Here is a 26,621-nt window from a genome sequence, read left to right on the forward strand (position 1 = left end):
TCTAGTCTCCCAAGGCTGGGGGACTGTGCAGATGCCCTCCCAGCCCCTAGCAGGTACAGGCGCCCATCCGTGGGGTCTGCTGGCGCTGTTGCAGTGTTGCTCTCTAAATGACAAGACCCTCCACGTGCCCGTCTGGCCAGGCCCACCAGCGAGGCAGACCCGGCCAGCCCCTCCTGGGCTAGAGGGGGTCTCCAGGTCCCTCGCCCTCAGCCGGCCCCTGCCCACTGCCCCAGCAGAGCTGGTTCTGAGGACAGAGGGGCTCATGCCCTAGCAGCAGTCCTTCTGGTGGCAGAGTCTGTTAAGGAGGCTGCCGAGGCAGTGCCCCGGGGTGGGGGTGGGGTGCTGCCTCAACACCCCACCCCCCACCCCGTGGCCTGGATTCGGCGTGAGAGAAGGCTGCAGAGAGGAAAGGCAAGGGAATAAAGAACCCTGTGGATATCTCCGTGGCTTTGATGGCGCAAGAAAGGGTGCTCCCAGCCGTCAGCCTTCAAACGCTCCCCCCGGAAGGACGCATTTCTAAAGTGTCTGTTGGGAGACTCACGTCCCCCCAAATCACTCCCCAAGGCAGACGCAGAACATGTGGTTCTCCACGTGGGGCTCACAGAGGGCAAAAGTGGCCTTCAGTCAGGAGCCCAAGTCCTGAGCAGCCTTCTGCACTGGCTGCCCCACACTTCCAGGGCCTCCTCCGTGCCTGGCACACCGAGCCAGTGACTGATGCCAAATAAACAGGACAGGCAGAGCCGGGACTTGGACCCAAAGCCTCAATCCCGAGCCCACCGTCTGTCCTGCGGCCGTGCCCTGAGGCCTCCTCCTGGTAACAGTGTCCCCAGCCGTGCACAGTGCATGGGGCCGGGGTCCCCGTCATCCTGTGGCCGTCACCTCCAGGTGAAGTGGGATGCCACGTTTGTAGTGGCATCCAGCCGTGAAGCTCGGGGCTCCTCAAACTCCTCGCACCCTCCCCGGTGAGAGAGGCATTGCCTTTGGGTGTGTTCTCGTGAAACACGTTGGGTGTGGTTGGTGTTGAAGGTTTTAAATCCCCGCCAGGGACATGTGACCGCCTGGCACAGCGTTGTGTAGTCAGGTTGTATCCGAAAAGCCATCCTGCGTGTGAGGAAGGAGGGCCATGCGGCGGAGCCCCGGGAGGGAACCGTGGCCGAGGACAGCGGGCAGCTCCCAGGGAGGGACGGTGGGTGCCAGACCCAGGACTGTACAAGCCACATGAGACACAGGCATTTGCTGGTTATACAGCTAATTATATCAACTGACCACAGTGAGCTCAGGAAATAGAACCCTGTGGACCCCACCCCGCAGGAGCCCCTGGAACGTCCATGCCCTGTTGTGACCCCAGAGGAAATCCAAATTGCTGGTGGACATATGAGAAAATGTTTGACTTCATTATTATCAGGCAACACAAAATACACCCACTGCGAAAACCTTCCCACAAGTGCCAGGTTGGCGAGAACCAGAAAGCTGGACGGTGGCCCGAGTTGGCGGGGAATGGGTAGCGGCCCTGCCCCTCTGCCAGGGTGTAGGGGGGATGGAGTGGACCAGCCTCTTTGGAAAACAGTTTGGCATCCGATAGTGGGTGGGGATGCCTGCACTTGTGTCCCAGCAACTTCAGTCTGGGCACCTGCCCCAGAGACACATGACCCATGGGCGACGCATAAGCACGAGAACTCAGGGCCAGAGACCACCCGGGGGGCGTGCTGAGGGGGCCGGCACCGCCCAGCAAGGTCCTGGAGGTCACTGCCTGCCCGGTCCCTGGCCACCTGCAGGCAGCACCACTGCATCGGTACAAGCTAAGGCCGGGGTGCGGATCCGGCAGACCCCAGGGCATCGGGAGGCAGGCGGTGCCACTGGCCTGCAGGGGCCTTCAGGGGGCAGGGCATCTGCCAGGCCCCAGACTCCCTCAAGGGGTGAGGAGTCCAGCGGGGCATCTCCCCGGCATCTGTGGGCCGGGAGCTGGGCTGGGCCAGGGGATCTGAAAGCAGGTGGGGAGCATTTGAAATGCAGAATGACCCATGGGTCCTGCGGCCCCACGTGGCCCTGGCTCGCAGTCTGTGTCTGCGGGGCAGGAGCTCCCGCATGGCTGGCGTGTTGCCGTCACTGGACAGCGGCCCGTGGCAGGAAGCCAGCACTGCCCTGTAGGACCCAGACTGGCAACAGGGGCTGCCTTGGGAAGCAGCGTCCTCTTGCCTCCCAAGCCCCCCTCCCAGCCAGGATGGGGGTTGAGTCTGTGCCCACACAATTGCAAGGGGGGCCCTCTTTCCTGCCCTGGGTGGTCTCCCCCTCAGATCTCCCCCCAGAGCCCACCCAGGCGGCGCCTTGCTGGGCAGTAGTGAGGGGTGAGGTGTGAGCTCCAGTAGGCTTTCTGGGTCTGCCCGGAAGGCTGGCTCTATACCCAGGAGATGGAGCTGGCCGGCAATGACCAGCTCAGGCCACGTGGGCAGTGGCAGGAGGGAAGTCTCCCCAAGCCTGCCGCAGCCCCGGTGGGTGCCCGGGGGCGAGGCTGGAGCACAGGCGTCTGCAGGAGCCTCGCTGGCTTTTCTGTGTGTAGCACGTCACCACACACACACACACACACACACACACACACACACACACACGTCTGTCTCGGCCCGTGAAGCCCCTGCTAGCCTCCAGGCACCGTCCCCTTGAGTGTGGATCGGGGCCTCATGGCGTGAGGCTCAGGGCCCATGGGGTAATGAGCTGCCCCTCTGGGAAGAGCACAGGCTCCCATCTATCAGGGCTGGAATTTTGGGGCAGGTGGTGGACTGAGGGGGCCTAAATGGCCAACACCTGCTTCCCGGTCTCTCCCTCTCCTTGTCTTTGGCCCATTAGCCAAGGCGGCCCAGCACCCCCGCCTGCCCTACTTGGGCCGTGGATTCAGGCAAGGAAGGGTCATTCTTCCTGCCTGGGCCAGAGCAGGATGGACCGGGGGGCGGGCTGCGGGTCCCAGAGGGAGGTGACCGTGGGCACAGTGTCCGGGATCCGTCATCATGTGGCAAGACCTGCCCTGGGTGTGTTGGGGGCCTGCAGCGTCCCTCGGTGCTGTCCTGGAACTTGCTTCAGCTGAATCCCACCTTCCCGTTGTAACAGTGGGGTTGCAGAGGAGCTAAGACCAGTGAATGGAGGCGTTAGCCACACGGAAGCAGTGACTCAGGACCCATGGAAGTTACCCCATAGAGTCACGCAGAGAATCCCCCAGCAGGAGCTCCCCCCAGTAGGTGCTCTCCCCAGCGGGTGCTCCCCATGAATGGGCGCAGGTCTCCAGCTTCCCCGAGGAGCTTCCACCTCACCAGGGCATCTTTCCGCTGGGCAGGGGCAGCAGAGGCCTGGGCCTGAGCAGGAAGCTGTGGTTCTGCCCTGGGCTCCCATCTCCTGGCAGCACATCTGTCACAGCTGCGTGCCAACAGCCAGTGGAGTCAGCGAGGCCGCTGTAGGGGGACTGGCTCACTCACCCTCCTAAATAACCAGGCCCACGGGGTCCTCAGGCTGTTCGCTGTGCAGGCGTCTGTGTGTACGTGTGCATGTGTGTGCGTGTGTGCACACGGTGCCCAGGTGTCTCTCTAACCAGGCCTCGCGGGCATCCCCGGGAGCCTCGGGCTCTCCTGAGTCGTGAGGGGTCCTGGGTGGGGCAGAGAGGCCCCCAGGTGGAGCGAACCCGGGGAACCCAGCCGGGAACTTTGGAAGCTGAGATTTCCGGTTCACGAGCCTCTCTGCCGCCCTGCTTTCTGCTATGCCCCGTCCACCCTCCTCCCATGGTCAGTACAATACGGGAGCCCAGCAAGGGGCTCTCTGCTCTCAGAGCTGCCTTTTCCTCATCCATCTTAACCACCACCCCCCAAGAGAAAGAGTTGGGAGGGCCCAGGAGGATGTCATTGAGCCCCTCCCTGAACTGAGAAGGAACAGACGTGGGATGAGCCTAGTCACACGGCAGGACCTGCCGCATCCCCCTCCTGCAGCCCCCCCCACCCCCGCCACCCCGCATACCACATGCTGCTTGGCCAGACACACACACAGCGGCTCCTCACACTGCTGCTTTCTTTCTGGGTTTAAACCCTTCATCTCCTTTGCTGTGGTCAAGGCCCCCGTGCAGTACAGGTGGGAGAATTTCAAGGGCAGGAGATGGTAGGCTCCTTTTAGGACCCGGCAGCTTGGCTACACGTGAGAACATCCTGTGTGCTGGAAGGATGGAGCAAGGAGGCTGGAGGGAGAGCTAGGTGGGGGGGCGGAAGCCGGGGCACCTCTCTTCTGTAGCACCCCCAACTCACCCCAACCCTCCAACCCAACTCACCCCGACCTCCACCCCCAATTCACCCCGACCCTCCCCCAACACACCCCGACCTCCACCCCCATCTCACCCCGACCTCCACCCCCAACTCACCCCAACCCTCCACCCACACCTCTCCCCGAGTCTCCGCCCTGTCCTCCGAGTCGGGTGTCCAGGACCCTTCCCGACCCTCCGGCCTGCTCGCCCAGGCCCCAGCTCCCAGCCTGGCTCCTCAGTCCCCGACCCTCCTTAGGCTGGTGGTGCGTGAGCACGCAAATACACGGAGCTAACCAGGGTGTCAAACAATGGCCCGGAAAAGGGCTGTGAGGCACAGGGTGTCTGATGTGTGAGCCTGATGAGTGTGTTTGTGCGTGTGTGACTTGCGTGGATACATGTGGGCACGTGTGTGGACGTGTGGGTTTTGCACGCCTGTGCATCAAAGTCAGTAAGTAAATGTGTGAGAGCTGTGTGCATGCTGGCGTGGGTCCGTCTGTGCACACACACCTGACAGATTGTGTTAGCACGCTCTGTGCACACACGTGTGTGTGAGTGAGTGTGGGTGGCACAACCACAGCTGAGTCAGACCAGGAGGTGGAGCCCGCTGTGTGGGCGGCCTCGGAGTCTAGCTGTGCAGGAGCCACGCGACTGTGTCCTCCACGTGCACCGCCCGGAGCCGTTGTCCAGGCGGCTCTGCAGCCGTGGTGTCATGAGCATGTTCTCGCGTGTCCCGTGACTGTCGTAGGCTCACGTCACGTTCATGGGCTGGCGGCTCCCCGTGCACGGCTGTGCCTTTGTGGCAACAGCTCCGTCTTCCCTCACCCGCTCGCAAGCTGGAAAGGTGAGGCTCCCTGCCTGCCCACCGAGGTCTGTGTGCTGAGCCTGTGGGGCCGGGCCAACGGCGGGGGGCCGCACAGTCTGGGACGAAGGGCAGGCTGGGCAAACACCTGCTCCAGCAGCAGCTGATGGTGCAGCACGTGCTCTGCGGCTCCTGACGTCCAGGAACTGTGGGATGTCGTCTGGTGGGGTTTTTTAAGACGTTGCCGACATAGAATGAAACGTTGCGGCGTGGCGTCTGCTTCCCGGGAGCTGTCTGGACGTTGGGGGCTGCGGGGGCCTGTCCCCAGGCCCGCGGCCCCTCTGCCGGCGCCCGCAGCTCAGCCCAGGCCTGTCTTGCAGGAGAACGTGTCCCTGGCCGACATCCTCTCCCTGCGGGACAGCGGTCTCAGCGAGCGGGAGGCCTGGGCCGTGTGCCTGGAGTGCAGCCTGTCCATGAGGAGCGTCGCGCACTCGGCCATCTTCCAGACCCTGTGCATCACGCCCGACACCCTGGCCTTCAACACCAGCGGGAATGTGTGCTTCATGGAGCAGCTCAGCGGTGAGGCCTGGGCGGGCGCCCGCAGGGGAACGTGAACGCAGAGTCCAGCGGACGCGGGCCCTCCCTGGGCCGATGGTCCGGGAGCCGGGTTTCCATGGTAACCTGCTGGTACCTCCGCCCCTCCCCACCGTTGTGAGGCTCGGGACGCGCTGGTTCTCGCAGCTCCCCATCCCGGGAGAGCCTGGAGGCCTCTCTTCCCCAGTGACCCGGGTGGGGAGTAGTGGGAACAGAGGGTCGCCGTGTGACCCGGCGCCTTCTCTTCCCTTCCCAGACGACCCCGAGGGAGCCTTTGTCCCCCCGGAGTTCGATGTGACTGGGAACACCTTTGAGGTAAGTGGCAGCAGGTGGGCCAGTGCCCGGCCCCCCTCCTACCGTCACCTGGCGGCAGTGAGCGCCTGCGGTCGGCACGCCCACCTCTGTCCCCTCAGGTCCCCAGCGACTTGGCCGCAGCGATAGCCCGCGTCCGGCCACACGCTTCTCACTACAGCGCGTAGCATGTTGTCTGAGTGCGAATTTACTATATTTAAGATGCTAAAAGCGCCTGAAATTACCGGTGGTGACTGATGGGGGTCACAGCTCCTCTGAGGGATTGGCAGGGGCAGCTCACGGCCCCAGAGAATCACCCACGAGAGTGAGAGGCAGCCACGCCTAGGACAAGGACAAGGTCACTGGGGCCCCTGGGCACCCCCAGTGCAGCGAGGTGGGCAGGGGACCTAGAGAAGGGAGGGGGCCCACTCGTGCCTTCACTTTCTAAAAAGAGTCTCCTGTTGCGTCTTAGCTTCTGGAACTTCCTTTTATGTGACTTCCCTAGACTCTTCCGCACCGGGTGTCATGACCTTCATGGGGGGAGGCCTGGTGGGGTCAGCGCTGCTCCCCGTGGCCTCCGTGTGTCCAGTGAGAGCTCCCAGCGGGCTGGCGGGGTCACTTGCAGAGCAGGGCAACTCTTTCCTGTGGGGCTGCCTGAGGTGCGCTCCCACCACCGCCCAGAGACCCCTCACACCCCCTCCTGCGGGATCGGTTCCACTGGGATTGCCAGGGGTTGCATTCCTGTCGGTCAGGACAGTGGGCTTGCAGGTGGTGGGGTGGGGACCCCCTCTGTGGGAGAGCCCATTTCCATCCAGTTGCTCAGCTTTTCTCCCTGTATTTTCGTCCGTTTTGTCAGGACTGCAAATGCCATGTCCACCGTGTGTCTCACTTCCTTGAAGGCAGCAGTTCTCAAACTTTTTGGTTCTTGGAACCCTTTACACTCCTAAAAATCACTGAGTGCCCAAAGAGCTTTGTTTCTGTGAGTTATATCTGCCAGTACTCACTGTATTACAGGTTAAAACGGAGAAATGCATAAAAAGTCTACCTATTAATTAATTCAGTGACAACCGTAAACCCATTGCATGGTAGCACATATAACACACTTTCGTGAGAAATGACAGTATTCCCCTCCAGAAAAAACAGTGAGGAGAGTGGCATCACTTTACATGTTTGTAAATCTCTTGGATGCCCGGCTCAGCAGAGGCCTGGGTTCTCACGGCCGCGTCTGCGTCCAGTCTGCTCTGACAGCACAGGCCCGCGGCCCTGGCAGCCTCCGCGGCCTGTTGCTGGGAAATTGTTTGGCCTCTGGAACCCCGCTTTGAGAAAAGCTGCCTGAAGGCCTCCTCTGATGGAAAAAAATGTTTCTCATTTCTAATACAGTCCAATTATTGGTGTTTTCTTTCACTGTGTTTTTTTGTGCCTTAAGAAGCCTTGCCAGCCACGAGATCCAACAGATATTTACTGACATTTTCTACCAAGAGTTTTAAAGTTTTGTTCTTCACATTTAATCCGCCTGAGGCTGATTTTTTATTTATTTATTTATTTATTTGGCTGCGGCAGGTCTTTTAGCTGCAGGATCTTTAGTTGCAGCATGTGGGATCTAGTTCCCTAAGCAGGGATCGAATCAAACCCGGGCCCCCGGCATTGGGAGCGTGGAGTCTTAACCACTGGACCTGCAGGCAGTGCCGAGGTGGATTTGTAATGTGTGTGAGGCAGGGGTCCAGGTTCCTTGTTTTATGTGGATATAACCGTTGCATGTGAGGCAGGGATCCAGGTTCCTTGTTTTATGTGGATGTAACCGGTGCATGTGAGGCAGGGATCCAGGTTCATTTTTTTACGTGGATGTAACCGGTGCTCCCAGCTGTTAGTTGCCTGGCCCCGGTACACGTCACCTAAGCCATATACACCCCAGTTTCAGACAAAGCTGGGTCTGCTTCCCGGGCCTCTGCCCTAGTCCATGGCGGTCGGCCCACCACCGCACTAAAGCTGCGTTTATTGACCGTAGCTCCGCCGCGAGCCCAGCATCTCACAGCGAACGTGCCCGGTCCCTGTTCTTTTCAGAAGCGTTCCGACTATGCTTAACTCTTTATTCTTCCACATCAATTTGAGAATTAGTATCAAGTTCCAGGAAAAGCTCTGTTGGCATTTTGACTAGAATGGCTCTGAATGTATAGGTGAGTTTGGGGAGAATTCATACGCCTGTGGTATGTTATACATGTTATATCTCTCCATTTATTTAGCTCTCATTTACTGTCTCAGTAACATTTTAAAGCCTTTATTGTAAGTTTTACTTGGATATCCTTTACTAGTTTATTCTCAGGAATGAGATATTTTCTGACTCTATTCTAAATGGGTGGTCATCTTTCTAATCACATTTTTTTGCTTTTTGGGGCAAGTCTACAGAAATGCAGTTCGCTTTACCATCTTAATCTTACATCAGCCATCTTGGTAAATTCTTTTATTATTTCTGCTAACTTACAGAGTGTTTTAGTTTCTCTATTTAACTGATCAAATCACCAGCAGAAGGTGGCAGGCAGTGTTGATACCACTGTCCAAGGGCTTGCTGCCAGGTTCCCCTTCCAAGTGTCCTGAGTGGGCCTGGAGCAGTGCTGTGACAGGGTCAGTGATTTCTCCACAATCCTAAGAGAGCTCTTCCCACCTCCCCACCCTGGATGACGTTTGCAGCGGCCCCCTGAAGTCCCCACTGTGCCAGAGGGATGGAGTTCTATCAGGAAATGCTTCTGCATACTTTGAAATTATCATTAAGATGTTAATATCTCCTTTTTATTTTCTAGCATTAAATCAACCTTTCCTACTTAGAGAAACCTCAGCTGGCTGTGTCCTATTTTTTCTTTACACCGTTGCATTTGATTGACTAATGCCTGCTTTGGGTCTCTGTGTATTTTTCTCAAGTGGACTGGTAGTTTTCCATTCTGTTGATGTGTTTTGTTTGTTTGTTTGTTTTGCGGCTCGCGGGCCTCTCACTGTTGTGGCCTCTCCCGTCGCGGAGCACAGGCTCCGGACGCGCAGGCTCAGCGGCCATGGCTCACGGGCCCAGCCGCTCCGCGGCACGTGGGATCTTCCCAGACCGGGGCACGAACCCACGTCCCCTGCATCGGCAGGCGGACTCTCAACCACTGCGCCACCAGGGAAGCCCTCTGTTGATGTTTTTGACTCGTGTGAGCCCTCAGGACTATCCTGGCTGTATGTAAATGCCCCCGCTTCCTTTGCCGTGTAATAGTTTATGTAAGAATGGGATGGTCTGTTCCTTCAAAGTCTGGTCAAACTTACTTATGAAGCCATCTGTTTCCTTGGAGCAAAGATTTTTAATTGCTGCTCTATTTTTAATAATTATAGGATTTATCTGTTTTGTATTTCTTATTGAGTCAGCTTCTTGGTAAACCATATGTTTCTAAAAATTTACCCATTGTTACCTGTGTTTTTAAAGTTGCAGGTGAGGTCCTTTCTGAATCACTGCATCATCGTAGGTGCCCTGTTCCACTCCTTGGATAATTTATTTGTACTTTCTCTTGCCAGCCTTGCTGAGGGGGTGGGGTTATATATTTTCTTAGTTTTGTCAACAGAAATAATCAATAACAATTCATAATAGGAAAGGAAAGAGTGTTATGTGAGCCAAACTGAGGACTACAGCCTGAGAGACACAGGTTCAAGAGGTACTTGAACATGTTCCGCAGGCTGCAAAATGGCGAAGGCTTGTAAAGGGAAAATCCGCAAGGTTCCCGAAGTTGTTTGTCAGGAATGAGGACTGGAGCTGCAAGAAGCAATGGCGCTGGCTCAGCGCGATTGGCTGGGGTCTGAAATGGTGGCATAGTTACAAGGAGAGACTCGAGACCTAAGGCTGTGGGGGGCAGCTGCCGGCAGAGGCTGTTTTGAGAGCGGCCGGTGGTGTCACTGAGTCTGATAGGGTCCCGAATTCAGGTTCTCAGGGACGCAGGAATGTGTCTGAAACCACATCCACAGCGGCCACGCGGCTCCATCCTGGATGCCTGAACCACAGTCACTCCACTTTGATTTTTAAATATATCCTTTTCTTTAACGTTAAAGCAGTGGTACAATGTGTGTTCAGCAGGCCTTCAGACAGGCTCTCTAGATGAATGGATAAAGAAGATGTGCTATATATGCATATGTGATATATGTATATATGTGATACATACACACACACACACACACACACACACACACACACAATGGAATACTACTCAGCCATAAAAAAGAATAAAATAATGTCCTTTGCAGCAACATGGATGGACCTGGAGATTATCATGCTAAATGAAGTACATCAGAAAGAGAAAGACAAATACTATATGATATCACTTATATGTGAAATCTAAAATATGACACAAATGAACTTTACAAAACAGAAACAGACACACAGACATAGAAAACAGACTTGTGGTTGCCAAGGAGGAGGCGGGTAAGGGAGGGGTGGATTGGGTTTGGGATTAGCAGGTGCAAACTATTATATACAGGATGGATAAACAACAAGGTCCTACTGTATAGCACAGGGAACTATATTCAATATCCTGTGATAAACCATAATGAAAAGAATGCGAAAAAGAATATATGTATGTATAACTGAGTCTCTTTGCTGTACAGCAGAAATTAACACAACAATATAAATCAACTGTACTTCAATAAAATAAACTTTTTAGAAAGACAGGCTGCACGTGAGTGCAGCTAACGCGGCAGCAGCGAGCACACAATGATTTGCCCCCGGAAGGACTTGCCGGGCCTCCTCTCTGCACCAGTCAAGTCCGCCGCCTTCCAGAAGCCTTCCCAACCAGTGGGTCCCATGGGGATTTCTCCCCTTTCTGATGTCCTGTAGCCCTGATCTCCTTAGCAGCCCTTCGTGTAGTGAGTGCTGAATGAATGTCAATAATGATTGTAATTATTGTTATTAATATTATTAAATGACTGTTATTCCCTTTGCCCTCCTGGAGCACAGGGACATGTAGCTTAAAAAAAAACAAACAAACAAAAGACGGGCTGCTCTGACCAGCACAAAGTTCAAGCCAAATCACATATGAGCCAAAGCGACTTCCCCAAACCTCCATACGTGAAAGTTTCTTCCAACAGCTTTTCAAGGAGCCCACCTTGTATGGTGTGAGGTCTCCTGTCCTGTCTTGGTTTCTTGTTCTCCATCAATTCTGCTCTTATGTTCCAGTCTCTTTCTTCTTGTACTTGTTTCGAGTTTAGTGAGTTTTCCTAACTTGAGTTGGACACACAGCTCATCAGTCTGAGCTTTTCTTCTCTCCTAATATTAGGGTCAACACCTAAAGCTAAGAGTTTCCCTCCGAACACGAGTTTTGCCACACGGCAGGTGCGGTATCATTCACTTCTGGGTGTTTCTTTATTTTGTTAAAAAAAGCCTTTTTGATGTGGACCGTGTTTAAAGTCTTTACTGAATTTGTTACAAATTTGCTTCTGTTCTATGTTTTGGTTTTTTTGCTGCGAGGCATGTGGGATCCTAGCTCCCAACCAGGGATCAAACCCACACCTGCTGTGTTGGAAGGCGAAGGCTTAACCACTGGACCACCAGGGAACTCCCTCTACGTGTTTCTTTATTTCCATTGGAATTTCTTCTGAAAGAATGGGTTGGGTTTTTCTTATTTTTTATTGTGATACAGGCAGACCTCACTTTATTGCACTTCACTTTATTGTGTTTTGCAGATACTGCATTTTTTACAAACTGAAGGTTTGTGGCCGCCCTGCCTTGAGCACGTCTGTCGGTGCTGTTTTCCCAGCTGCATTTGTTCACTTCGTATCTCGGTCACATTTGGGGAATTTTCACGATATTTCAAGCTTTATAATTATTATTATTAGATTTGTTATGGTTGTCTGTGATCAGTGATCTTTAACGTTGCTATTGTAATTGTTCCGCGGCACAGTTTACTGACCGATGTGGTGTGTGTTCTCGCTGCTCCACTGACTGCCCTCCCCAGTCCCTTCCTTGGCCTCCCTGATCCTCGAGACACAACAGTATTGAAATCAGGCCAGTGAATAACCCTGCAATGGCCTCTAAGGGTTCAGGTGAAAGGCAGAGCCACAGGTCCCTCCCCGCGCGTTGGGCCATTCGGGTCCTCTGTCGCTTTGTCGCTTTTCCTCTTTTGCCGAGTTGTCTGCTCCTTACTCTGAGGTGTAGACGGCACTGTACCCCTCCCTTTGCAGAGGAAGCGAGTCCAGCAACGGAAGGGAGCCGCCATCCACTCTCCAAGTGACAGAGCTCCCTGGGTGGAGGGCCTTTCCCGGGGCAGGGACCCCACCTGCTGCAGGGTGTAGGGACAGGCAGGCCCACGACAGGGAGGGAGGAGTGATGGGACCACGCTCAGGGGGCAGGGAGAGACTGTCCTTAGCGGGAGGGAAGGGCGCTTCCCCTTCCTTTTTAATGCTTCCTGTCCCCGGAATCTTCCTATCATGACAAGTTTTCTTCTCTGAGTCGCCGTAATTCCTAGCGGGTGGTTGGTGACTTTCCCTGTTGCTCCTCCCATGGGGCAAGCAGGTCCTTCTCGCCTCACACCTGTGTCAGCATGGGCGCCGTGCCCCGATCCCGGTGTTGGCACCGCCCATGATTCTGGGGTCCCCGCTCAGTGTTCAGATGGCAACAGAGCAGGTGGGATCCTGCCTCATGGGCCGTGGTCCTCAGGGGGACGGACTTGATGCGAGTAGGGTTCACAGGATCACCACTAGGGGGGCTTCCAAGACAGGAATTAAAGGTGGAAAGACCTCGAGGGCCAAAGACGCTGGTGTTGGCCAGTGTGTAGTGGACAGTGTCATCTGACAGCCAATGAGAAGTTTGTTTGCTGAGTTATTTTCAAACTAAAAGAGATGGATGGATAGATGAAGGTGGACAGAGACAGAAAGATATAGATACGGATACAAAGAAAAGTAGGAAGGAAGGGAGGGAGGGAGGAAAAGTAAATGTGGGTGGCAGATGGAGAGGGGATAGACAGATGGATGGATGGATGCACGTGTGGGAGGGTAGACGGGCACCAGTGTTCCTGGAGGGACGACAGGGCATGGACGGCAGAAGCAGGTACCCTGGGCAGAGCCACGTCTCACCCTCAGGGCTGTGGCTTGCTGGGGACCTCACTGCTGCGGCCTAGCCTGGGCTCGTAGGGTCTGCCTTTCCTTCCACCCGCAGCACCCAGCAGGGCTCCCGAACCAAGGCGTCTGCCTGAGTCTGTGCAGCAGCTTGACCTACTTTTGGCCCCTTCAGAAAGCCCTGGGTGCTGGCTCCGTGGGGACCCAGATGGAAGCCCTGGGTGCGGAGGGCGAGGTCAGCGTGTGAGGTGGGGAGCGGCTGCCGTCCGCCTGGGGACCAGTGCGGGGGTGCCAGTGTCTCCCATGAGAGGCTGGCGGCGGCCCAGGGGCCTGGCCTCGTGCACAGGGAGAGCGGACAGACTCCGGGCCATCAGGGTGGGCACCAGCCGTGTTCACAGGGCCCCGAGCAGGTAGCCGGACACCCTCCTGAGCAGGCTGGCGTTGTCTGTAGGTGACGAGATTGTGGGCCTGAGAGGTCAGGGGCTTCAGTGGAAAATGATAGAATAAAAGACTGCAGAGGTCAGCGGAAGGCAAGATACATCCCCCAAAGTACGTAGCTTTCCTTTGTGTTGGTAGTTACCAGTTCGAGAGGAAATGGAAAATGTCCCACGTATAACAGCCACGACCACAGAAAGCCCGGGAGTGAACATGGCAGGAAGGGTTGAAAGTGCACAGCAAACCACTTTTCAAAAGATGAAAAAACAAGGCACGAGAAAATGAGGAGGTGGACCCTGTCCCTACACTAAGTATTTTTTCCAGCTTTACTGCGACAAAACTGACATTTAATGTTGTGTAAGTTCAGGGCCTACAGCCTAATGATTTGATATACTTAACATATTTCAAAACTATTTCCCCGTAGGGTTAGTTAACACCTAACACCTCCACCGCTAATTACCGTTCTTTTTGGTGGTGAGAACATTACAGGTCTGCTCTCTCAGGAACTCTGAAGTATACAGCACAGTATTGCCGACTGGAGCCGCCATGCTGTGCATTAGATGCCAAGAGCCTGTTCGTCTTATAACTGGAAGTTTGTGCCCTTTGACCAGTGTCTTCTCATTCCCTGCCGCCCACAGGCCCCTGGCAACCTCCATGCTACTCTGTTTCTATGAGTTCGGTTTTTTAGATCCTGCGTGTAAGTGAGAGCGTACAGTATGTCTTTCTCCGTCTGACTTACTTCACGTAGCATAATGCCCTCAACGACCATCCTTGTTTCTTGCAGCTGAATAATATTCCATTGTGTATATAGACCACATTTTCTTTATCCAGTCACCCAGAGACACGTAGCTTGTTTCCATGTCTTGGCTTTTGTGGATCATGCTGCAGTGAACGTGGGGCTGCAGGTATCTCTTCGAGAGCCTGATCTCATTTCCTTTGGACGTACGCACAGAAGTGGGGTTGCTGGGTCACATGGACGTACACACAGAAGTGGGGTTGCTGGGTCACATGGACGTACACACAGAAGTGGGGTTGCTGGGTCACATGGACGTACGCACAGAAGTAGGGTTGCTGGGTCACATGGAGGTTCTATTTTCATTTTTTTGAGGAACCTCCATGTTGTTTTCCACAGTGACTGCACCAATTTACATTCCCACCAGCAGTGCACAAGGGTTCCCTTTTCTCCACATTCTCACCAACACTTGTTATCTCTTGTCTTTTTGATAACAGCCATTCTAACAGGTGTGAGATGATAGCTCATTTTAATTTTGATTTGCATTTCCCTGATGATTAGTGACGTTGAGCATCTTTTCATGTACCAGTTAGTTATTTGTATGTCTTCCTGGGAAAATGTTTATTCAGTTGCTCTGCCCATTTTTTTAAAATAGCATCTTTTTTTAAAAATTATTTATTTATTTGGCTGTGCCGGGTCTTAGTTGCAGCATGCGGGATCTTTAGTTGCAGCATGCGGGATCTTTTAGTTGTGGCATGCGAACTCTTAGTTGCAGCACGTAGGATCTGACCATTAGGAGCACGGAGTCTTAGCCACTGGGCCACCAGGGAAATCTCCCTCTGCCCATTTTTTTTTTTAATAAATTTATTTATTTTTGGCTGCATTGGGTCTTCGCTGCTGCACACGGGCTTTCTCTAGCTGTGGCAAGTGGGGGCTACTCTTCGTTGCAGTGCGTGGGCTTCTCACTGTGGTGGCTTCTCTTGTTGCAGAGCACGGGCTCTAGGCGCACGGGCTCAGTAGTTGCGGCACGTGGGCTCAGTCGTTATGGCTTGCGGGCTCTAGGGCGCAGGCTCAGTAGTTGTGGTACACGGGCTTAGTTGCTCTGCAGCATGTGGGATCTTCCCGGACCAGGGCTCAAACCAGTGTCCCCTGCATTGGCAGGTGGATTCTTAACCACTGTGCCACCAGGGAAGTCCCTCTGCCCATTTTTTAATCAGATTATTTTGTTGCTCTTGAGTTGTGTGAGTTCTTTATCTACTTCAGATATTAACCCCCTATGAGGTAAATGGTTTGCAGATATTTTCTCCCATAGGTTGCCTTTTCACGTTGCTAATTGTTTCTTATGCAGAAGCTTTTCAGTTTGATTTATTTGTTCCATTTATTTGTTGTTTCTTTTGGTGCTTGTGCTTGTGGTGTTATGTCCAAAAAAATCATTGCCAAGACCAATGTCAGGGACCTTCCCCCTATGTTTTCTTCTATGATTTCTATGGTTTTCAGGTCTTATGTTTAATTCTTTAATCCATTATGAGTTAGTTTTTGTGTGTGGTGTAACATACAGGTCCAGTTTCATTCTTTTGCATGTGGCTGTCCAGTTTTCCCAATATCATTTATTGTAGAGACTGCCCTTTCGCAGTAAGGGTTCTTTGCTCCCTTGTCAAATACTAGTTGACTGTATAGGCGTGGTTTTATTTCTGGGCTCTCAGTTCTGTTCCATGTGATGGTTTCTATGCCAGTACCATACTGGTTTGATTACTAGAGCTGTGTAATACACACACCCGGAAGTGTGATGCCTCCAGCTTTGCTCTTTCTCAGGATTGCTTTGGCTATTTGCAGTCTTTTGTGGTTCCATACAAACTTTTTGATTTTTTTTTCTATTTCTATGAAAATGCCATAGGAATACTGATAGAAATTGCATTCAGTCTGTAGATGGCTTTGGGTAGGATGGACATTTTAACAATATTAATTCTTCTGATCCATGAACACAGGATATCATTCCAGTTATTTGTGTCTTCAGCTTCTTTCATCAAAGTCTTATTCTTTGCAATATACAGATCTTTCACCTGCTTGGTTTTATTTATTCCTAAATATTTTATTGTTTTTCCTAAATATTCTATTGTTTTTGATGCTATTGTGGGTGTGATTGTTGTCTTTACTTCTTTTTTAGGTGTTTCATTGTTAGTGTATAAAAATGTAACTGATTTGTGCACGCTGATTTTGTATCCTGAAATTTTACTGAATTTGTTGTTACTAAAAGATTTTTGGTGGCATCTAAGATTTTCTATATATAAGATCATATCATGTGCAAATAGAGACAATTTTATTTCTTCCCTTCTAGTTTGGTTGCCTCTTATTTATTTTTCTTGCCTAATTGCTCTGGCTGGAACTTCCAGTGTGTTGAAAAGGAATGATGAGAGTGGGCATCCTTGTTTTGTTCTGATCTTAAAGGAGAAGATTTCAACCTTTCACCATTGAGTATGATGTTAGCTGTGAGCTTGTAATATGTGGCCTTTGTTATGTTGAGGTACATCCCTTCTGTACCCAGTTCATTGAGAGTTTTTACCATGAAAGGATGCTGAATTTTGCCAAATGCTTTTTTCTGCTTCTATTGAGATGATCATATGATTTTTATGTTTTATTCTATTAATATGGTGACTCACAGTTACTGATTTGTGTATATTGACCCATTTTTCATCTTAGGGACAAATCCCCCTTGACCATGGTATATGATCCTTTTAATTACTTTTGAATTTAGTTTGCTAATACTTTGCTGAGGATTTTCACATCTATATTCATCAGGGATATTGGTCTATAGTTTTCTTGTACTGTTCTTATCTGGCTTTGATGTCAGGGTAATGCTGGCCTCACAAAATGAGTTTGGGAGTGTTCCCTCTTCTTCAATTTTTGGAAGAATTTAGGAAGGATTGGTATTAATTCTTTAAATAAATGTTAGTAGAATTCACCAGTGAAATCATCTAGTCCTGGGCTTTTCTTTGTTGGGAGGTTTTTGATTACTGATTCGATCTCCTTACTAGTAATAGTTTGTTCAGATTATCTATTTCTTCGTGATTCAGTTTTGGTAGGTTGTAGGTTTCTAGGAATTCATCTATTTTTTTCTAGGCTATCCAAGTTGTTGGCATATAAATAGTGGTCTCTTATGATCCTTTGTGTTTCTGTGGTATCAGGTGCAATGACTCGTCCCTCATTTCTGATTTTATTTATTTGAGTCCTCTCTTTTTTTCCCTAGTTAGTCTAGCTGAAGGGTCCACAACCAGGACAGAGGTTTGTCTGCCTCTCACCTGACACACAGCTGGGCAAGACTCCTGCCAGGTCCCTTGGCATATGTTGCTGGATCCCACAGCTCCCACAAAGGAAATTTTGTCCGCAGATGGATGCCAAATTGTTGTTGAGGGGGATACAATCTAGGGACAGCCATCTTGCTGACATCCAAGTATTTCATCTTGTACGACATTGGTCCTTCCCAATGGTCCTTCTGCCACGTCAGTGCTGTTACAATAAATTCTAACCTTTTGGTTTTTTTTTTTTTTAATGGGAATGGGGGAACCTATATATATATATATATTTTAAACCTGACAAATGTGAAAATAATCAAACATTTTTGGGAAAGAAATGGAGGGCCATTTGTCCACCAGGTATGACAATGCACTCTGGGGAATTCCCTGGCAGTCCAGTGGTTAGAACTTGGCGCTTTCACTCCGATCCCAAGTTGGGGAACTAAGGTCCCACAAGCCACACGGCTCAGCAAAACAAAAAGAAAATGCATTCTGAAGCTACCATATGCATTCTGAAGCTACCATAATTAAAATAGCACAGTAGCACAGTCTGGACAGAGGGAGAGACACAGAGTAAGAGGAGGGGAGGCCAGCCAGAGCGTGGAGCCCCGGGGAGCTGAGGGCAGCAGGACGAGGGTTCAGGGTGGACAGAGGGTGGGCTCTTCTTTAACAGTGTGGGAGATGGAGGTGGCTCTCCATCAGGAAGGAGCCCAAACCAGATCCCTGCAGCATGCCAGCTCACAGGTACAACCCACAGGGGTTAGAGCTAGATGCTTTCAAATTACAGAAGTATTGGAAAAGGCAGAAGTAAGCTGTTTTCATTGTCGTGGGCTAGGGAAGGTCCTCTTAAGAAGGCAATAAAAAAATTACCCAGTTTCACAAATTAAACATTAGAAGTTTTGAATGTCAAAAGACACATGAAAAAGTTGAAACATAAGTGACAGAATACACGTGTGGCACACAGACCAGGGGTCAGCCTTCGTGTGCCAGGAGTGCACTCAAAACAGGCAACAGCTCAGCGGACAGATTAGCAAAGGCCACGAATGGGCGTAAAGGGGAAAATTTTAAACAACGAATAGAGGTGAACAGATGCTTGGTCTCATTCACGGTCACAGAAACGCAGGTTAGCCCGAGACACTGAGCCTGGGGAAGCTGCAGAGGCCGCGAGCTGGAAGGGGGAGGGGGTCTGGCCCACACACACACGCACAGACACACGCACACGGCTGGGCCGGTGACTCACAAGGGAAGCTCCTCAGCAGCTCCGAAAACTGCAGATGGAACGGATGTAGCCCAGATTGTAGCCCCACTTGCGGGGCCTGAGGCCTCGTGAACACACTGTGGATGCACAGAGACGTCCACGTGAGGACGGCCCCTGCAGCGCTGGTCACAACAGCAAAACACAGGAACTGCCCTGAGTGGCGAGGGGCGGACCCCCATGTGCCCAGCTCCTGAGACAGACGCTGGCAGGGAGGTGGGTCAGGAGGGCGCGTCTCAGCCAGGCGGCCAGTGGAAACCCTAGAACAACAGCAGGAGCCGGTGGTCCCAGACTTCCCCAGAGACCAGGAAGGTGGGGTCTGAGGGTCATGTGAGGAGGCCGGGCAAGACGTCCCTGACAGGACCCCACCACTCAGCCAGGCTGAGGCTGGCCCTGGCTAGGTGTTGACCCTGGACCAGAGTGGGCCCAGGGCTGGAGGTGGGGGACTCACTGGTTGGGGTGGGGAGAGCACCGGGGCAGGGAGGTGGGGAGAGCCGGCCTCTGGGGGCCCGGCCTCTACTCCTGAGCTGTGTGACCCACCTCTCTGGAGTCACATGGCCCAGGGCCCCCACCAGCTCCTCCTGGCCCAGCTGTGCAGCCCCGGGCAGGTTCCTGAACCTCTCTGGTCTCAGCTTCCTGTGAGTGAAGCGGGGATGATGAAGCCCCACGTGCACGGTCCTGGGATGAGGCCAGAAGGCCAGATGGTGTTGGAGGACACCTGGCCGCGGGGGTTCGGCAGCCCCTCCAGGACCCAAGGGCTGAGGCCTGCCCTGTGAGCCTGTCCCAGCAGGCATGGGGTGAAGAGCCCCTCTCTCACAGGGGAAAACCCTGACTTCCAAACTGCAAGAAACCTGCCTTTCCTCCTCCTCAAATCGGTTTTTGAAGCATACACTTGAAAAAGAATAGGCTGGCCCTTTGAAGACAGGGCCTGTGCCAGGCGAGGGCCTGTGCCGGGGAGGTGGGCTGGGGCTGGTGGCGCGGGGCCGGCACAGACCCCAGGCCCGGGAGCATGGGGGTGGCCCGGGGCCAGGAGAATCGCCGCGCTGGGGGCAGGGGAGGCGGCCCTGTAAAGCGCAGGTGCTCCTGGCCCAGAGGAGCAGCGGCTGCCTGGGGACAGGTGCTGCCCGGGAGGCTGCGAGGCCCTGCCCCACGCCCAGTGGGTTCTCTGGTGCTGCCGCAGGCCCACATCTACTCTCTGGGGGCCACGCTGAAGGCAGCCCTCGACTATGTGACGGAGCCCGAGCCCCAGCCCAGGCTGAGCCGGGAGCTGGAAGCGCTGCTGGGCCAGATGCAGGCCGAGGACCCCCGGGACCGGCCCGACCTGCAGGTAGGCGCGAAGGCAGCCCCCGCTTCCCCCAGCCACGGCCCTGCGCCCCACGCGCCCCCAGCCAGCGCGCACGCACAGCCAGTGCGCACACGCGGGCCCCCACCCACCCATCACCTGGGCTCCTTACTTCTTTACTCTGCATTTTTGCGATGAACGGCATGCATGATAACCATCACGGGCAGGACAGAATCCGCTGGTTTCACGAAGCGGATTCTGTCCCACGGGGATCATGTAGCTCAGGACGCCCCGCTTCGTGATCCCAGCGCCTCGAGCGGAGCGGCGAGGGGGGACGGGGGCTGGGGCGGGGCTGAGCGCTGGCTCCGGTCACAGAGCATCATCGCACTGTGCGAGGAGAAGATGCAGCTCACGTCCTCCTGCCACCTGTGCCAGAGCCTCTCGGCTGCCGGGAGGAGGGTGCTCTCCATCGAGTCCTTCGGGGCGTTTCAAGGTAAGCACACAGGTGGACGAGCCTGCACACACGCCAGGCATGTGCACGCCCTCACACATGCACACATGGGTGTGCACAAGCATTAACACGATCACGTACACACACGTCGCACCAGCGTGTTCGCCGTGTAAGCCACCCACGCTGACATGCACACGGATGCAGACAGATCACGTGTGCTCCCACAGCACACATGGAAACATACAAGCATGTGCAAACTCGGACACACCTATTTAGACTATTAACTCACACAGCGAGCACACCCCCGTGCACATGCAGCACACACCCCCAGTTTCCCACACGCACAAACACGTCTGCAAACGTGCACACACTTACACGCTCTGACCCACAATTGGAGGTGAGAGGCAGGTCATATGGGAAGTGACTGCCCTCAGGACTGGTCGCCTCTGTCCTCTCCTGTGGGCGTTGGGGACATGGACACAGCACCGCCAGTCTGGTGGCCACACAAGCTGTTGCTGAAGCGTCTGGGATTTTCACGGCTCACAAGGCATAACGTTGGGTGGCATTTTGAACAAATGCCAACGTCTGCTCTGCACTGTGCTCGCAGCAGGGAGCCTGGAGGGTCCTGAGGGGAGGTGTGGAGCCTCTGGGGGCGGCAGGGCCCCTCCCCCAGCTAAGCGAGCGGCATTTCCCACCACGTTGGCATTTGTGACACTGCAGCACCAGGCCCGCTGGCGGCTCTAACATCAGGGAGGGCGTTAACGCTGAGAGCAGAGGCTCCGTCGAGGGGGCTGCAGGCCACTGGGAGGGGAGGGCGTGTGTCTCTAGAGGGGCTCACACAGACACGCGTGTGGAAGATCGTACGTCAGGACGAGCTGGGGCTGCTGCCAGGTTTAATTTATGCCTTTGGGGAGTATCACTGTGTAACCGTAATAGCAAAACCATGTGCTTTTTGGATGAGCTAATTAGACAGGCCTCAGGAAACCCCTTCGGGAAGCTCATCCTGGATTGGGTGGCGGGGGTGACCGAGAGCCTTCGGAGACTCATTACTTAGTCAAGATGGTGTGATTAAGGAAGCAGATGAGGACGTTTCTGGGCCAGTCCTGAGGGATGGGGTGGGGGCCTGGGAGGCCCCGTGCTCTCTGTGATGGGTGGGGGTCCAGGGGTCCTGCAGGAGTGGGTGCCTTGGTGGCCGTGAGCATGGGGATTGCAGGGGGAGGTCGATCCTGGCCGTGGCCCTTGGCTGTAATCACGTCTTGCTTTTGCCCAGATGTCAGTGAGATCACCTGGAGGGAGAGACTGGCTCCAAAAAGTGTGGGGCCCAAGAGGCAGCCAGGGGACCGCTCCGCGGACCCAGCGGCCCTGCCTGCCCTGGAGGGCCAGCCCCCGAGCCCCGCCAGAGAAAGCCTGGAGCACCCGGGGACCCCGCCCTCCAAGGCTCTGCTGTCAGCCCCTGTGAAAAACGGAGAAAGCCCAGGCCAGGAGGGGCTGGTCCCCGAGAGGCTGGCCTGCCTCCTCCTGGACGCCCAGCGGCCCCTGGGGGACCCGGACAGAGGCTTCCTGGAGAGGAGCCGCCTGAGGAAGGTGCAGACGCTGCCCCGGCTCCCGCCCTGCAGCCCCGAGGCCGGCGCCCTCTGCCTGTCGCTGACCAGCACGAAAACCCAGCCACCGGCACCAGAATTCTTCCCTCCAGACCCCAGGAAGCCCTTTCCGGAGGGGAAAAATGGCCTTACTAGCTCCCAGGCACAGCCCGAATCCAGTCTGTGGCCGGAGCGAGACGCCGAGCTCCGGCGCGTTGGGGACAGGGCGGCGCGTGGCCGGGGCCCCACGGAGGAAAGCCCCCTGCCCGGTTCCAAGGGCCCTCGCGATGCGGGCAGAGACCCAGGGACTCCCGAGCCTGATGACGGGACTGCGGACAGAGCCGGGGAGCCGGGCGGAGCAGCCCTGGAGCAGGTGGGTGACCATGGCCCGCGTGGCCCGGGAGGGGCCTGCGTGCACACGCACCGTGCACGCCCTCCCTCCGCAGGCGCGGGCTCTTGAGTACGAAGTAAGTCGCTCCCCTAAGGTGGGTGCCTGTGAGCATCTCGGGACGAAGTCACCTGGGGTTCGGTGGCCCGAACACACGTGTGTCTGTGCAGCAGTGCTGGCTCCACCAGCTTCATTCCCACCATGCTTTGCTGACCCAGAGGTCAAAGGGGAGGGCAGACTCTGAGTTACATTTTTATTCATATCCTGATAAGCACCTGAGGGTAATTTACTTGAAAAATATGGTTACTTTAAAATGAAAGCCATCCTGGAGACCCCAGTGCGTTGACACATGCTCGATGCCCACGTGCTGTCTGCTCAGCCCAAACCATCTCCACTGGCCTCCCCATGTCCACCCACCCGACCTCACTCATGTACCCAGAGCGCCCAGGCACTGAAGTGAAAACCTCAGGCCTGAGCCCAGGGCTCTGCTCACCTTCAAATGCCCGCCAGCCTCACAGACAGCCCACCTCCCGGATGGGTAAACTGAGGCTGGGGGCCGCCATGAGGAGGGTGGGTGGTCGCTGAAGGGCAGAGCTGATTGGGAGCCCAGCCATGGTCTTAACCACCAGGCTTCCCTGCCCCGAAGGCTCAAGGGATCAGGGCCCACCAGACCTCGGCCCCCACACAGGTCACAACCCGTCAGGTGTCAGGGCTGGTCCAGAGTCGGGGACCCAGATCTCCTCTGGAGAGCACGTCCTGGGTGCAAAGCTGGCTGCTCCAACCCCACATGTAGCAGGAGGCTTGGGGGGCCCTGTGCCCCAGAACCTGGGCCCCTGGCCAGGCACAGGCTGGATGAGGCAGGCAGTGAAGTCTCAGGACCGAGGCAGCTACACCCTGGGCACAGAGGGGGGTCCAGGAGGGGTGAAGACACTGCCTCTGGAACCTTCCTCTGAACATGCACTTCTGTGTCCAAGCGGGCGGTTGTACTCCCAGCTCTTCCCGTGGCCGCAAAGCAGAGAATTCCCTTCCAGCTGAACTCATTCTTCTGACTCTGGGACTTTAATCTGTGGGGGGGGGGGGCAGTACGAGGGAAGGGGAACCCATAACATAAAATTTACCATCTTAACCATTTCAAGTGTACAGGACAGTGGCATTGGGTACATTCACACTGTTGTGCAATCATGACCGTCATCCATCCCTGGAACTTTGTCATCATCCCAGACTGAAACTGTGTCCGCATTAAACACTTACCCGCCATCCCTGCCCGGCCCTGATAGCTGCTCATCTACTTTCTGTCTCTACGGGTGTGACTGCTCTCAGTCTTTGATAGAAGAGAAATCATAATGTTTGTCCCTTTTTGACTAGCTTACCTCACGGACCACAGTGTCCTCAGGCTTCATCTATGTTGTAGCTGTGGCAGAATTCCCTTCCTTTTTAAGGCTGAATAGTGTCCATCTTATGGACGGACCACGTAATGCTTATCCATCCATCCGCCAATGGCGCTTGGGTTGCTTCCACATGTTAGCTCTCGTGAGTCATGCTGATTTGAACATGGGTGTGCAAATACGTCTTCAAGACCCTGCTTTTAAGTGGAATTGCTGGGTCAGATGGTAATTCTACGTCTGATTCTTTGAGGAGCCTCTGCTGTTTTCCACGTCGTTGCACCGTTTTACGATCCCACCTGCCGTGCACAGGTGCTGGTTTCTCCACGTGCACCCCCAGCACCTGTTGTGCTGACGTGGGGACTCTCCCAGCCCGTCATGCCAGGAGTGTGCTGTGTGGGGCAAACCCCACGTGTTTGAGGTGGTCCCTGCCCTGTCGTCTTCCTCCATGCATCCGTCTGAGGTGCCCACACGCTGAATGTGGCTCCTCCCCCCGCCCCCCTCAGGGCGTCTCCTTGCAGGACCTCCTGTCTAAGCTGGGCCGGCCCTTCAAGGAGTACGAGCTCTGGGCTCTGTCCCACGCATGCCTCAGCACCCTGCGGACGCACGGCCAGCACCCAGGTGACGCCCTCCCATGGGTCCTCGTCCAGCCCACCGACCCCCAGCATGTCCGGGCCAGGACCCAGGGCCACACGTGGCTTCTGTCGCCCGTGTGGGCTGTGTGGACAGCCTGGGGCTGGGTGGCAGTGTCCACCCTGTGAGCCGGGGGCGGCCTGGGGGTATCTACTCTGGTCTCAGGACCAAGGGGGTCAGAGGGCAGCTTCAAACGTGGGCCTCCTCCTGCTGAGGAGGGGCGGAAGCTGTGTGGTGGCCCTGGGCCACACCCTCTCAGCGGGGGCAACGCTGTCCCCAAGGAGACGAAGGTTGGCTGGGGCGGGGGGGGGGGGGTGGTGGCCCTCGGACGTTAGACTCGTTTGTGACCCCTGAAGCTCAGCCCTACCAGGCAGAGGGACCAGCCTCCGGCCCCACGGTGGTCCTAGCAGGGCAGGGGCGCTGCTCTCTGGCCTCCCTCGGGTTCTGTGAGCCTCAGGCCTGTGGGTATGAAGCGCTGGCACCCAGCCTCCCCTGGGACCCCTCCCAGGGCCACGCTTGGCGGGTGGGTCACGTCCCTCTGTCCCCCTCCTCTTCCCGCAGCTCCTGTGCCCCAGGGCTGGCTCAGATGGCCCTTCCGTGGCCTGTCGCCCAGGCTTCTGGGAAGGGGAGCCAGCACTTGGCCCCTGTGCTGTGTCCAGCGAGGGGCCCAGCGTCCCCGCACTCCCTCGGTGGCTTGGGAGCCCGTGGGGTGGCTGAGAGAGGGGGCTGCCCCACGACCGTGGCTCTGCCGGCCCTGAGGGGGATCAGGTCCCCCAGTGAGTCTACAGCCGCCCTGACCCTCGCCTTCCCTTGCAGCCTACCTGTGTCTGGACTCCGTGCTGGTGGCCGAGGATGGAACCGTGCTTTTCGGGCCACCTCCCGCCAGCGGTGCGTAAGCGGGCCCCCCCGGGGGGCTGCGCTCTGGTTCCGACAGCCAAGGCTGAAGGCAAGCTCAGTGGGTTTGGGGTTTTCTGTCTCAGGTGCTTACAACTCGTTCTTTCTGGCTCCCGAGGTCGCAGAGCAAAAGCTGACGACTGAGAAGGTACCTGGGCCCCCCCACCCCTTCCCGTGGCCCCCGCCCCGCTCCGTGGTGCCCACGCCCCCGTCCAGAGAGCCTGAGAGGGGGAGGGGTGGGGAGAGGATGGGCCCAGCATCAGGACTCAGCAGGGTCAAGGCGACCCCCCCAACGCAGCCCCCGCATCCAGAGCCCAGCTCTGCAGGGGCCTCCCGGAGGGTGACGGGGTGTCATCTGAGCCTGGACTTCAGCTCCGGGCAGTGCTCACAAGACCCCACAGCTGAACTTTCAGGGATGTTTGCCAGATGCTTATCAAACACGGCCGTTATTAAAAATTCAATTGTACAGACTTAAAATCAAGTAAATTATATTCAGAACCAAGGTAGAACTTCTGCTTTCGGGAACGTGGGGGAGATGTAAGTTCCCTGCCCCCCAACAAAGCATGCCGTTCTGAAAGCTGGCGTGTGAGGACAGAAAGGCCAGGGCCCTGGGCCCCGGGGAGCGACGGTCCTAAGAGTCCCGGGTGTCCTTCCTGCCTCACACGTGGAGGATGAGGAAGCACATCTGGGAAACACCAGCGGACACAGCAGAAGCCCAGTGGAAGCCCGCATGCTGGAGCTGGAGCAGTAGGACAAAGGGAGGGCGGCCCACCCAGGCCAGGTGCTGTTGGAAAAGGCTGAGCATCCAGCCTGTGCCCAGGACCCCTGCCCATCAGTAAGACGTGCCCCTCCCGGGGTGGGAGTGTAAGTCAGAGGAGGCCTCAGGAAGAGCTGGGACTTTCACCATCACCCAGTGGTAACGAGGCAACCTCCCCTCAAAAACAAAGAAAATCGCTAAAAATGAAATACTTAGATGTAAGTCTAACAAAGCATGTACGGGACTCGTAAGCTGAAAAGTAAAAAAGAGGTGAAGTCTCAACTCAGTAATCTAAGCACCCACCTCAAAAGAAGAGTGCAATAGACCCAAAGCAGAAAGAAGGAAACAGTGAGGCTGAGAGCAGGACTCAGTGAAATGAAAACAGAAAAACAGTAGAGAAAACCAGTGAAATGAAGGGCTGGCTCCTGGAAGAGACGAATAATATTAACAAACTTCTAGCAAAACTGACAAAGCAAAAAGAGAAGGAAGACACAAATTGCTGATGTCAGGAATGACTCAGGGGAC

The 26,621-nt window shown here is 55.0% G+C and overlaps 1 protein-coding gene across 12 annotated transcripts in view; it reads left to right on the plus strand.

The window, feature by feature from the left end:
* Positions 1–26,621, plus strand: part of KNDC1 (kinase non-catalytic C-lobe domain containing 1) — a 61,656-nt gene that overhangs the window by 1,025 nt on the left and 34,010 nt on the right. For 8 of the 12 annotated variants that reach the window (XR_007471316.1, XR_007471315.1, XM_049697084.1 and 5 more), the window contains exons 2-9: positions 5,450–5,648; positions 5,920–5,978; positions 19,910–20,056; positions 20,387–20,504; positions 21,733–22,415; positions 24,319–24,433; positions 25,262–25,333; positions 25,402–25,487. Coding sequence is in view for 10 of the 12 variants with exons in the window: in XM_049697084.1 (XP_049553041.1) it covers positions 5,450–5,648; positions 5,920–5,978; positions 19,910–20,056; positions 20,387–20,504; positions 21,733–22,415; positions 24,319–24,433; positions 25,262–25,333; positions 25,402–25,487 (1,479 nt within the window). In the remaining 2 variants the exon portion in view is untranslated. Of the gene's footprint in view, positions 1–5,449; positions 5,649–5,919; positions 5,979–17,428; positions 19,148–19,909; positions 20,057–20,386; positions 20,505–21,732; positions 22,416–24,318; positions 24,434–25,261; positions 25,334–25,401; positions 25,488–26,621 lie in introns of those variants that run through there. The other 4 variants (XM_049697078.1, XM_049697083.1, XM_033420651.2 and 1 more) reach the window with 2 other exon arrangements.

Source organism: Orcinus orca, chromosome 14, assembly GCF_937001465.1.
Source record: "Orcinus orca chromosome 14, mOrcOrc1.1, whole genome shotgun sequence".
NCBI lineage: Eukaryota > Metazoa > Chordata > Mammalia > Artiodactyla > Delphinidae > Orcinus > Orcinus orca.